We start from the raw sequence: 13,111 nt of genomic DNA, 5'->3' as shown, positions 1-13,111 counted from the left end.
ATGAGGACTGTTTTCTTGGCTATGCATAGGGCAGTGAAAACCACTTGGGTTATATTCTTATCTGTAGCACTAAGGGGGAAGTTGGAATGTTACATTTCAGACACTTTGATAAGTCCTCACATATCTCGCGCCGAAACTTCAGAACTGGTGGACAAAACCAAAGAGCGTGGATATAATTGTCCGGTGAATTGGTTTGGCAGTGTGAGCAGTTGTTGGTAGACGTATAACCCATCTTGAACATCCGATGACCTGTATAGTGCACTCTATGTAGTATTTTGTATTGAATTAATTGAAGACTGGAATTTCTAATTAGATGAAAGGTTTTTAAGCAAATCTGAGACCAGAAGTTTTGGTCTAAGTTAACTGATAAATCCGCTTCCCATTTTGCAATAGGAAGTGATATTGATTCATCTGTTTTAGAAAGCATTCTGTAAATTTTGGAAAGTAATTTGGGGGTTTTAAGAGTAAGAAATTGAACCACACTTGGTGGTGTTTGTACTTCAACTTGACCCGGTTTGATTTTCTTTTTTACTATGGATTTAATTTGTTGATATTCTAAAAAGCTTTTCTTGTTGATCCCATACTGTGTAACTAGTCTGTCAAATGAAATAAATTCTATTCTTTCTAATATATGTTCTAAGTATTTGATTCCTTTACCACTCCAATCTGAAAAGTTTATCATATTATTGTATAGTAATATGTCTGGGTTGTTCCAGATAGGTGTACGTTTGCATGGGATTAATGAAGACTCCGTCAATTTTAGAAACTCCCACCATGCTGTCAGAGAAGAGCTGATGGTGACGCTTTTGAAGCATTCATGTCGTTGGATGTTTGAGCTGATAAATGGATAGATCTGAAATCTCTAGATTATGCAAAGTGCTTGTTCTACATCTAGCCAAGGTTCATCTAAGAGGGTATGTTTTAGCCATCCTGAGATAAACTGAAGCCTGGTGGCTAAGAAGTAGTGCTGAAAGTTAGGTAGTTCTAATCCTCCTTTATCCTTGGTCTTTTGTAGTGTTTTTAAGCTTATACGTGGGGGTTTATTTTTCCAAAGGAACTTGGACATGTATGAATCTAGAGATCTGAACCAATCTTGTGGTGGTTTAGTTGAGATCATTGAGAATAAATAATTTATTTTTGGTAAGACCATCATTTTTATAGCGGCAACTCTTCCCATGAGTGATATGGGTAGACATTTCCACCTAGCCAGATCGCCTTCTACCTTCTTTAAAAGTGGGATATTGTTTTAATTTAGTTAGATCTGCAAGCTTGGGAGAAACATTAATACCTAAATATTTTATATTTCCCGATTGCAGTGGTGTAGAAGAAGAATTATGGAAGGAGCGATTATTGGAAGGACTGCAGATTTTGACCAGTTAATTGAGTAGTCTGATATTCTTGCAAAAGTGTTTATCAATTCCATCACCCCAGAGATATTGGTTTGTGAATTTTGAAGAAAGAGTAACACATCATCTGCATAAAGGCTGATCTTATGTTCCATGTTCTTGCATTTTATGCCCTTAATTACTGAATTCTGTCTAATTGCTGCTGCTAGTGGTTCAATAAAAATTGCAAAAAGTGAAGGGGAGAGTGGGCATCCCTGCATGGTGCCCCTCAGGAGACAGAAGCTGGAGGATTTTTGGTCATTTGTTTTGACACAAGCTGTTGGGGAGTTATATAGTATTTTTAACCAGTTAATGAAAGAGGATCCAAAACCAAATTTGTGTAAAGTTGCAAATAGAAATTTCCAGTTAACTCTGTCAAATGCATTTTCTGCATCTAAAGAAAATATTGTAGTTTCAAGGTTTTTACTGTATGAGTAGTCTATCAAATTAAGTAATCTGCGTGTATTTGTTGATGAGTGCCTACCTTTTATTCAACCAGTTTGGTCAGGATGAATTACGAGGGGGTTATTTTCTCTAGTCTCTTTGCGAGAGCTTTGCAGATTATTTTAAGGTCTACATTTATAAGGGATATTGGACGATAGCTTGAGGGATATACAGGGTCTTTGCCTGGTTTTAGCAGGAGATTAATGTTTGCAGATTTCATATTTGATGGAAGTCTGCCCTTTTCTTTGATTCCTAACAACGTTCTGTAAAAAACTGGCGCTAGAATCGTCCAGAATTCTTTGTAGAATTCAGCAGGAAAGCCATCTGGACCTGGAGCCTTATTATGGGCCATGCTTATCAGGCTTCCTGGAGTTCACCTGGCGTCAGTGGTGAATCCAGTGCCATTGCTTGAGTGTCTAATAATTTTGGAAGAGTTATGTTGTCTAAAAACTGATCAATTTCCTTTTTAGATGGGTTTAGATGGGTTTATTTGTGGTGAATACAATCTTTTATAGAAATCCCTGAAAATGTTATATATATTGTGTTCCCAGATGGATCTTGGTCCGTGTACTTTTCGGTATTTGAAGTTTTGTTTCAGAAACCAAAACGAAAAAACGATATTTAAAAGAATTTTCATTTTTTAAATTTTTGATAAAGAATAAAATGGGCGAAAATAACTTGTTTTTTCATTCGGTGGTAACAAATAGCCGTCATACACTTAAAATTAGACGTGCTTTTTTGGATTTCTTCGTGATTCAAATAATGAAAGTATACTAACGCAAAAACAAAAAAATAGACGCATTTTCAATGTCTGAAACGGGAAGTACTTCTTCTGCGCGTTTTTTTATGGCGCGCGCACACCGTCCCCCACACAAGAGATCGACGGCCTTAAAGTTACACTGGAATAAACAGAGGATGGACCATTACGTTGTTTTTAGGAAAACTAAGAGAGTGACACTCCGGGACGAAGACATGACTGCAGAAAAACTGGGTCGCATCTTTCAGGTAGATATGTAAACTTCGCAAACTTTGCTTTCAGCAGTTTTTTTATGAACGTTATTGTTCTTCCTTACTGCGGAACGGCTAACGTTAACATTTGGTGATTTCATGTAGGCCTACTTTTACTAATACTATGTCTAGCCGTCTTCATTGTGCTAATATGTGAATTGTGCACATGTGCTAATGTGTAAATAGTTATTCATTGACTTTTACCGGCTACTAGCTAATAAGTAAGCCTTTAGAGCCTATTAACCGTGTGCACAGGAGTAACACGTTAGCAGAGCAACGTGATTTACGGAAACTTTTCTTAAACAGGTATCCGCGCATACTCTGTACATCACGGATGATTCAAACGTGGCTATGTTCCCCGGTGCGGTCTCTGGTGTTTTCAGCGCATTAGACCTTACACCCAGAGGTCACTATGAAGTCCACGGAGAAGACATGGAGTCAATTCCAACAGCAGGTTCCAGCGGGCAGCGTTTTGCATTTATGCGAGCACCAGCTGTGGCAGCGTCTGCACCTTCACGTTCACAGCAGGCTACTTCAAGTTCCCCTATGTCCTCCAAAACATTTCAGAGGTAGGATGAGTCTGTGTTCTTGAATATTAAATTACAGAACAGGCAAAATAAAAAGAAACATAAGGTGCATGGATAGTTGAATTGTTAAGAATAGCAAAGCTGTTTTAGTACAATTTGCCTATAGCAATCACTGAATGGATTTGTGGCCTGCTGTCTTTTACAAGATATGTAAAATTATTATGTTTTGTTTTACAGATCAGTGTACTTTGCAGATGTAGTTGGTGGGAGGTTGATTCCCAATAGAATGGTGGTTGTACGATTCCTGGAGTCTGAGGCTACGCTTCAAGGGATAGTAGGAAAAGTGCAAGATGCCATTGGTAATTACAACCCAATAATTTTGACAGATGCACAGGGCAATGCAATTCTGGAGTCGGAGGGCACAACAGGTGAGCCATAATATTACAGCTAAAGCCCATATCTTATGGAGAGACATGTCTTACCAGACTCTTTGTAATATTTATTGGGTAATATGGTATTGGCTTCTAAACAGGTTTCTTTGGTTTTGTTTTTCATCTGTAGGGTCACAGTACTGGAGACAAAATGCACGAAAAATTCTTGCTGTGCCTGAACAAGACTTTAATTGCCTCCAGGGAACAAAGAGGAAGAAACTGAGGTATGTGAATAAATATGTATATACTATAGGATGAACATCAATATAGAAGAATTAATTTGATTTAAATCCTATAATAGCAGTAAGACATCACTACATAAATCATCATCTATCAGTAAGTGATGTGATGTTTCTTTAAGCCAGTAAGTAGCTTTGACATCTGATTATCCATTTTTATTTGTAGCAGCCGTAAAGATGATGACAGTGCCAGTTTGGGAGAAGTGAGTGACAAAATAGAAGAGTTGGTGTTGGCATCTCAAAGTCTGCCAGCTGTCACAGCAGCAATCAAAGAGCTCACTGATCTTGCAGTTGCCCAGAAAGTCACAACCCCCAAGCTGCAGACACTCAAGGAGGGATTTAGCTGCGTGGTTTGTATGAGTATGTTCAAATGTTGCTTAGTAAATACATTACATCTACACTAACATTTTAATTACAATTAAAACAATGTCAAACCACATTCAATCATTACTTTGGACAAACATTTTTTTACCAAACATAGGCTCTTTATTCAGCAGTGTCCATTTAAATACTTAGGCACAGACAATCAAGATGCAGGTCTACTGTAACATAACATTCAAAAGTTTACATGCACATTTAATTTGGGTTCTCCTTGCAATCTTGACTATGAAAGTATAGCTTTTCAAATTGATTACAATGTCAGTATGGGTGACGGTACACTGTTCACAGTAATGTAAAACTAAAAAGTTCACATTTAAAATGGGACTGTAGTTGCATATATTGAATCAAGTACCTGTAACTTTTTCATTTTTCTTGCTTGCTAATTGAGAAAATGTACTGATTTTGCCCCTCATCAATTATAGACAAAAATATAGACAGGGACTTTCTCAGAACAGCGTGAACAAGAGGAATTACAGAATAACCAAAAATATTCTGCATGCTGTCTGTAAATTTATGTCAAGACTGACTTTGAACCTATAGTTTGAACTAAATTCAACATAAATGGATAACAGTCTCACTTATCTGATTTACTTTTGCAGACATCATTGAGGATCCAGTGTTCTCACTGTGCTGCAGAAGCATTATTGGCTGCAAGACATGTGTGGAACAGTGGCAAGAGACATCACAGCACTGTGCAAAATGCAGGGAGAGTAACAACGGAGTTCTACAAATTACTGGTCTAACAGCTGCATTTTCTGTATTGAAATCTTTTTTTGCAGAGGAGTAATGTAGTGTGTACACACAAATGTTTACAGTCAGTTGATTTTTTTTTTTGTCTGTTCTGTACAGTTTACAGATGCAGTGGTTCATACATTTCTCTGAGTTATGTTTATGAGACAGAGCAGAGCTTCTTTGTATGGCATAAAGTCACCATTTACGGCTCTAAAAAACAAATGTGAAATATCAGGATATTTTTCTGCAAAATGACTCTCTGTTCTAAGTTTGTCCTGTTCGGTTGTGAAGGGATCAACTCCAAAAGTCGAATATTCTTTGAGTGCAGATCCCAAGTGCTGCCTGTAAAGGTCTGCTGCTTCAAGTGCATTTGGCAAGAGCTCTGGAGAAATTCTTCTTTTACACCCATGTTCTGCAAAGTGATTTGGTATGCCTTTTCCTGTAAAAAATAGAGGAGGTGTTTAAATGTTCATTATCAGGGTTGTAAGCAATCTGACTTTTTTTTTTTTTTTTTTTTACCTGGGATTCTATGAGCATTCCATGATTCTACCACACTTGCAAGACCAATGTTACACAGCTGACAGGTTAGATTGGACACACAGTATCGCACAAGGTTATCCTCCATATCTATCTCCTCCTGGTCCATCAGCTGGAGTAGGGCAGTTTTTAGTGGGTAGTTGACACGGTTGTTGATTTCAGGCCAAATCCTTTCAACTGTGTGGTTCTAAAAGAGTTAAAAGAAACATGTCTTAAATGTACGTAGTAGTACACGTAATAGTATAAGAATTTCAGCTGATGTTAATGGTACTTAAATCTTACTCTTGTGGATGAGGTCTGTAAATAAGGCAGTCTCTCCTGATTGAAGCGATGATGTGACAGCATCTCTTGCATGAACAGTGTTAAATAAAATTCCTTTCCATGGTCTACTCGCACCTGGTCCCACATACCATAGGTGATCACTGCAGGTCTGGTACAGGAAAAATAAAGAACATTTATTAACTATTTTGCTTTAAGACCAGCAAAGGTGTTATTATTTTGAATGTATTCATTCATGTTTTTTTTGGGTAATATTTTAGTTGTAGTAGGACAACATATATTTCTTAAGTTTCTTTGCAATGTCACTGTCATGCTCAGACTTTAGATGTATGTCAGAACAATTGAAAGATATGTGGAAATCCAAGAACCTTGTTCCATTCATAAATGAACACTGATTAATTGCAATAAAGTAGTTAAATGATTCATGTGCAATTCCATTTTATTTATTTTTACATTAATAGAAAATGTTGATCAAAATGTTTGGTAAGTTCTTAATATATTATATTCAGGAACATAACCAGACCCATCTGTTGCATGTCTAATTTAAATTCAAATATTGTAAATTTGGGTGCAGCTCATGTCCAATATGACTAACATGTCCATCAAAACACTTAAGATGAAATAAATGGTTTGAGAGGTTGTATTACCTGAAAACATATTCATAGATGCTCAAGTTGTTTTTGATTGGCATTGTGGAATGACTCACAATCTTTTTACTGAATCCATCTACAGCTAAAACATGGGTGACTCCAAACATTACAAGTTTCTCGTTTTGGTCCAGGTGAACCTTGTGCCCCATGCATTCAGCATGGTACGGTGTGGGATTAAGATTCTGAGCTCCCTTACAAAAAAATCACAAAAATAAATGACAGCTGACTGGATAAAGGCAGATTTGATCATACGTTTGAGGAAGAGTCAAGTAACTGTTAAAGCAGGGCGTACATCTGTTAAACAGAATTAGGCCCTACCATTACATGATGTATATCACAAATATGACAAAGAACATTGGAATACAGTTCTAGTGGAAGATTAAATAACATAGGCTACCTGGCATCTTGCTTCATGATAAGGTTGATGCACCTCTCTTAAAATTGACCCAATTCGTCCCTCTGCAGCATGTACCCCTTTTGTGGACAGATAGCCCTTCATCATTTTGCGGCCATATGTTGGGCCCACCTGTTTAAAATAAAAGATCATGCTACTACTAGAACAACAAATGTAAAGTAGCTTATTCTGAAAGCAAATGTGTAAAGCTAAAGTATTGTGCTAATTAACTGTACAAATACCAGTGAGAGACATCTTTAAAATAACTAACGTTACCCACCACCCGCAAGACGCTAAAACGCGCGGGCGCGCGCACACAGTCTAGACTAACCCCCTTACAACCCAGTTAAGACAACCATATACAGTCATAAGGTGAAGGAAGAAAGTACCTTACCTCATTTATAGCTTGTGTCACCTCAAGCTCCAACCGTGTGTCCGAGAGTCGACAGCTAGTGATTTGCTCAGCACAAAACTTTCTAACATTTCTCGCAGAAAATCCTCTCACTTCCCCGTGTTCATATGACAGACGCTCTGATATAATTTCCGATGACAGGCCTTGTTTTGCCATCTCCATGATCACGTCTGAGTATTTTTCCAACGTCATGATGTCCACACTACAGTGTTTGCCATAAGTTTGCGCATCACTTGTACAGGTTGTTGACCTACTAAAACTTCCGGTTCAGACAAAATAAATAAAGGGCCCTTTCTCGTTCTTTTTTCTTGGGTTTTTCGTTTCTGATGTGCGAAAGGACAAAATGAAAAAAACAATTGTTTTACGTTTTTCATTTTAGCTTTTTAAGTTGAGAATTAAATAAGTGTCTCATTTTCTTTTTTAAATTATACTTTCTGAAACGAAACTTCAAATACCGAAAAGTACACGGACCGATCTTGAACAGCACCTATAGTTGTTTTTTCTTTATTTGTTTTTAGCTGGTTTGCTAGAAATTGACCGGATTTATTACCATGTTCATAATTTTGTAAGCTAGTCTTTGTACTAAGAATTTTTTATTTTTTTTAATCAATTATCTCATTTAATTCTAGTTTTGTTTTGTGTATTTTGTTCAATGTTTCCTGATCTTGGTGGGACGCGTAGGCTTCTTCTAGGGATTTGATGTTTTTTTCTAATTCCTGAATATTTTTGTTTTCTTTTTTCTTTTTATGTGACAAGAAAGAAATTATTTTACCTCTCATCACAGCTTTCCCTGCTTCCCATAGAACAGAAGCTGATGTTCCGGGAGTGTCATTATAGTCTAAATATGAAGTCCACTCTTTTTTAAAATATTTAATAAAGTCTTCATCTTTAAGCAGGGATGTATTAAATCTCCAGTTTTTACTTGGCGTAGTATTATTCTTGTTCATTAGTGTTAAAGATACAGGAGCATGATCGCTGACAGCTATAGGGTGAATCTCAGTGTCTGAAATGCCGTTCAGCAGTGAGCTGCTGACCAAAAAATAATCCAGACGAGAGTAGGAGTGATGGACATGTGAGAAAAAAGTACATTCCTTACTGGTGGGGAGAAGGGAGCGCCATGCATCGCAAAGACCAAGGTCGCTCATATACTGTTTGATTATATTTGTGGACTGCCAATTGCGCTGAGTTCCTGCTGTATTGAGCCTATCCATTTCTTCATTTAGTCCAAGGTTGAGGTCGCCTCCAAGAACAAGTGTGCCATCTAAGTGTTCAGAGAGTGCACTGAAAAAAACGTGAAAGAATGAGGGATCATCAACATTTGGACCATATACACTTACAATACATAGCTTTTTTTATCAAGTATAGATAGTTTAATGATTAAGAATCTGCCCTCTGGATCTATAACTGTATCGAGTACTGTGAAATTTAATATTTTTATGTATTAAAATTGCTACTCCCCTTTGTCTAGAATTATAACAAGCTGAGAACACATTAGGAAACTCAGGTGTTTTAAGTTCATTCGAACCTCTAAGAGGTCTGTGGGTCTCTTGTAAAAGGACAACATCTGCCTGTAGTTTTTTGAGTTGGTTAAATATTTTTAACCTCTTTTCTCTGGAGCCAGCTTCATTCATATTCCATGTAACAAACCTCAGTGGCCCCATAGATGTCTGTGTATAACTAGGGGTGTACGCTGTGTGTGTCGCCTAGACAGGTGGAGAGAATACGTCACTTGTTCATGAATAAAGAGAAGGAGAGAGAGAAAAAATGTGTGGCGAGATGCTCCCTGAGTCCGACTATGTGTGTGCATATTTACTAATATGAGTACGCTTGGCTTAAGTGTGTGTATCCTATATGACTGCGTACGCTGTCTGACTGATGTAAATGTGCTGCCGTTGAGCGCATGATTGTGCGTGATCGTGCTGTGCGTATGTGTCGAAATAAAGGATGTTGTTTGTGGATGAGTGTGGAAGCAGGTGATCGAAGCAGTGAAATAAATAAAGAAAGAAACCAAGGACAAGTGTGAGCAGCATAAAAACAAGAGAGGGAAAAGAGAGAGAAAAAACGAGAAGGAAAAAATAAACAAACAAAAAAACCCCGGAAACTTTCCAATTAAACCGTTGACGGAGAGTGACGGTGTTAATTCTGCTATGATATCACACTTAAGATGTGATTTGATACTAGTAAGTTAAACAGATGTTAATGTTAAGTTAATGCAAGTTAGTGTAAGTGGATAGGGAAAGGGTGTAGCGGATTCTTATCTGGTGTGAAGTTAATACAGCCACGGAGTGATGCCGGGGTCGCGGTAAAGCTGTCCGTCCACGTACAGCCGGCCCACAGCGATAACAGCACGGGAGCCCTTCTGGATGAGGCCGTGTCGGATTGGGAAGAGGACCCTGCGTCGTTCCAAGATCTCTTTGGGGAACTGGCCGTTCACGCTGAAATCCGTTCCTTTTAATTCCCTGCCGCGGCTTTTCACCTGTTACTTTTGTTTGAAGTGGCTGAATTTGGCCACAATAGGATGTGGTCTCCCGGCCGGCGACCTCATGGCCCACAGGCCATGCACTCTATCAAGGCGATGTTCTTTACGGTGTCCTCTGGCAGCTTCAGGTGGATTTTAATGAAGCTTTTCACCGTTGCCTCCGCGTCCTCTCCGGCAGATTCTGGAATACCAGAAAACACAGGGTTGTCTCTCATGCTACGGGCTTGTAGATCGATAACGGACTCTTTTATTTTTTTATTTTCTATGTTTAGCTGGGTCACGTTATCAGTGAGAGATTTGACCGACTCCCGTAGCGTGGCATTTGCAGCGGCGAACGTTTCCACCTGCTGCTGGCTGAACTCCAGGGATTCTCGCAGAGATTTAGGCTATGTCCACACGTACCCGGGTATTTTTGAAAACGCAGATTTTTCTATGCGTTTGCACCTTTTGTCCACACGTAAACGGCGTTTTTGGTCACTGAAAATGGAGATTTTTAAAAACTCCGGCCAGGGTTGATATTTTCTAAAACTCCGTTTTTGCATTTACGTGTGGACGAGAAAAACACAGAAAATGCAGCGTCAAAGATGTGCGCCTTTTTTGACGTCACAGTGTACGTCACGTTATTGTTTCGGTGAAATGAATTTCTACAATACTGTTACTGTTAATTGTACTCTCTGCAGTGTTTAAATGCTTACATATACACACACAGTTACTCTCCCTCCACATATACGACTCGGTTCTGCTTCTATGCCCCAGCTTTGTTTACTTTTTCCCACCGAGGCTTCTAGACTTCTGATTGGCTAACATTTCTACACAGTTAGGAATATAGCGCCACCTGCTGCTTTGGCATGTTCCTAGCAGCGTTTTCCTTCATTTCTGCATTTACGTGTGGACGGGATTATTTTTTAAAATGAAAACGGAGAATCTGCGTTTTCAAAAATACCCGTGTACGTGTGGACGTAGCCTTAAATTCCCGGTGTAAAATCTCCCCCAGCGACAGCCTAGCATCGAAACTGGACAATCGCTTGTCGATTGACTCCAGGATGTCTGCAATGTCTTTGAAAATGATGTTGTGCCGGGGGAGTCTGCCGGGCGACATCTCTTTGATGACGATGTCTCAATTTTGGCCGGGGAAGATGCACTCTGAGCCTTCTTCATGACTAAATCTTGGAAACAGCGGTCAATGTAATCTTGGAGAACGTCTAAACTCTCCCCGTTGTTCTCCAGGGTGTTAGAGATGATAGGACAAATGTTGTTAGTTATATGACAATTGATTAGTATATCTGGTAATACTGAAGCTTAAAGAAACTTTGTTCAATTCTAAACTACCATTCGCTTTAATTTTCCGCCAAAGTCTCTGGCGTCTGACGTCAGTTACAGCATGAGTCGCTTACCTTGTCCATCACTTCCGTCACTTACCTCTCCCTCCGTTTTTCAGTTTGTGTAATTCTACATGAATTAACTTTGTGTGTAGCACATTTTCACTTCAACATTTATTGTAACGCAATCCCTCAATAATTAAAATTCATATTAAGAGTTTCTGTTACTTTTTAAAAACTCTGCTGTCAATCACCATTTATTTCTTTTATGAAACTTATTTTATTAAATCACACATTTTGTAACTCAGACTCTCAAATTAGTGTCTTCAGAGTGTTGCTTCAACCGCACACACATACACCCACACACACACTCTGATAATTTTCAGTCACATAAAGCTGGATATTAAGACTTTTTTAGCATCAGTTAGCTGTGATGTAAGGGTACCCAGGGGGGCATTGCAATCTCTTTCTACCCCAGGTCACAAGATACACTCCACACAGGAGTCATCACACTAAAGACTGGTTTGCAGCTGCCTGGTAACAAGGCAAACTTGAAAACCTGGAATCTTCCCTCTGAGTAGCCACAGCAACATTTTGGTGATTAAAACAATCATGTCGAGGTTTTTTGTGACACTGTTTTCAACCAGTCTGACCCAGTGATAGCCAGCAACCACTCGGCAAACAGTATCAGAATGCACATTTTGTTGCTAGTGACAGGAGGTTGCCAGTGGGTTGTTAACCCTTTTCTAGGCCTTTATAATTGAAACCAGCACTATTTGACAACCAGTGTTGGGGTTATTACTCAAGAAATGTAATGTATGGCATGTTACTTGTTAAATGTCGTAAAATTAATATAGTACATTATTGATAGAGAAAGTAATTTGGTATACCATTTGGTACATTAAGGAAAGATTTCTTTTTTCTACAGTACGCTGACCTCACAGGAGCCAGGCTGCAGTATCTGTAGAGTCACAATTAGTTTCACTGCTTTTCTAAACCAGGGGTAGAACATAGCATAAATCAAAGGGTTTAGACAGGAGTTAAAATAGTACATATAGATCACAATCGATGCAGATGAGCTATTGAGCAACTCGTTTCCAAAAAGTGAAACAATGAAATATGAGCAGAAACATAATAGAAACACAAGAACAAGAACACCCAGAGTTTTGGCTGCTTTTAACTCTGATTTCTTTGCTGTTAGAGTCACTGAGAGCTGCAGTGTGACAGCTGTAACCTGAGAGCGCATGGCACGGGCCTGAGACACAGCCACCACAAACACTCTCATGTACAGAACTATGATGACAGTAAGTGGAATAATAAAGGATATAAAAAGGTCAACAAATCCTGCAATGAATTCAATGATAATTATACATCTTCCATAGCAAGAATTATGCTTGCCTGGTTGACTTAGATCATCTATTAAAATCACATAGCTGTAGAAAACAGAGCAGAGCCAACACAGACAAACACAAAGTTTCACTCTTCTCTCTGTGATTCTGGTGGGGTAATGCAGAGGGTCACAAATAGCCACATAGCGGTCGACTGATATCAGCACCATGTTGCCCACTGAGGCAGAGGCAATGATGTAGGATACATAATTATACAGAGAACATGTGAGCTGACCAAGAAACCAACACGCTGTATTTCGCAGGATTTCTCCAGGCATAAACAGAAGACCAACGAGAAAGTCAGTGACAGCCAGAGAAAGGAGCAGGATGTTAGTGGGTGTGTGGAGCTGCCTAGAAAGATAGGAAAATATAATTTTAAAAAAAAGTCAACAGAAAGAAAGTATTCAAACAGATATAACAAATCAGGTATACACTTGTAAAGCCACAGCAGCAGGTAAAAAATATGAAACTCTGCCTGAAGTGGGAGACTGCAATGATGACGAGCA

General features: G+C 38.7%; 2 protein-coding genes across 2 annotated transcripts; one reads left to right on the top strand and one right to left on the bottom strand.

Moving 5' to 3' along the window:
- Positions 1–2,617: 2,617 nt before the first annotated feature.
- LOC106675607 (uncharacterized) lies at positions 2,618–6,385 on the top strand. The gene is made up of 6 exons (XM_024798841.2): positions 2,618–2,834; positions 3,144–3,406; positions 3,602–3,792; positions 3,926–4,019; positions 4,201–4,394; positions 5,015–6,385. The coding sequence occupies exons 1-6, from the start codon at positions 2,637–2,639 to the stop codon at positions 5,200–5,202; spliced, it is 1,128 nt and encodes a 375-aa protein (XP_024654609.1). The 5' UTR covers positions 2,618–2,636; the 3' UTR covers positions 5,203–6,385.
- Positions 5,282–7,017, bottom strand: LOC112430456 (uncharacterized). Its single transcript, XM_024798842.2, has 5 exons — positions 7,011–7,017; positions 6,611–6,800; positions 5,967–6,114; positions 5,667–5,871; positions 5,282–5,586 (listed from the first exon to the last, which is right to left on the bottom strand). Exons 1-5 carry the CDS (start codon positions 7,015–7,017, stop codon positions 5,282–5,284), a joined length of 855 nt encoding a protein of 284 aa, XP_024654610.2.
- Positions 7,018–13,111: the final 6,094 nt, after the last annotated feature.

Source organism: Maylandia zebra, linkage group LG16, assembly GCF_041146795.1.
Source record: "Maylandia zebra isolate NMK-2024a linkage group LG16, Mzebra_GT3a, whole genome shotgun sequence".
NCBI classification, from domain to species: domain Eukaryota; kingdom Metazoa; phylum Chordata; class Actinopteri; order Cichliformes; family Cichlidae; genus Maylandia; species Maylandia zebra.
This window is presented reverse-complemented; position numbering and strand designations above follow the sequence as displayed.

Coding starts and splice junctions, on each gene's coding strand:
- LOC106675607 (XM_024798841.2), top strand. CDS start 2,637: ATGTCTGAAACGGGAAGTACTTCTTCTGCGCGTTTTTTTATGGCGCGC. Junction 2,835..3,143: donor AACTGGGTCGCATCTTTCAG/GTAGATATGTAA, acceptor TTTCTTAAACAG/GTATCCGCGCATACTCTGTA. Junction 4,020..4,200: donor ACAAAGAGGAAGAAACTGAG/GTATGTGAATAA, acceptor TTTTATTTGTAG/CAGCCGTAAAGATGATGACA.
- LOC112430456 (XM_024798842.2), bottom strand. Junction 6,115..6,610: donor ATCTATGAATATGTTTTCAG/GTAATACAACCT, acceptor TTCCTGTACCAG/ACCTGCAGTGATCACCTATG. Junction 5,587..5,666: donor GAATGCTCATAGAATCCCAG/GTAAAAAAAAAA, acceptor TATTTTTTACAG/GAAAAGGCATACCAAATCAC.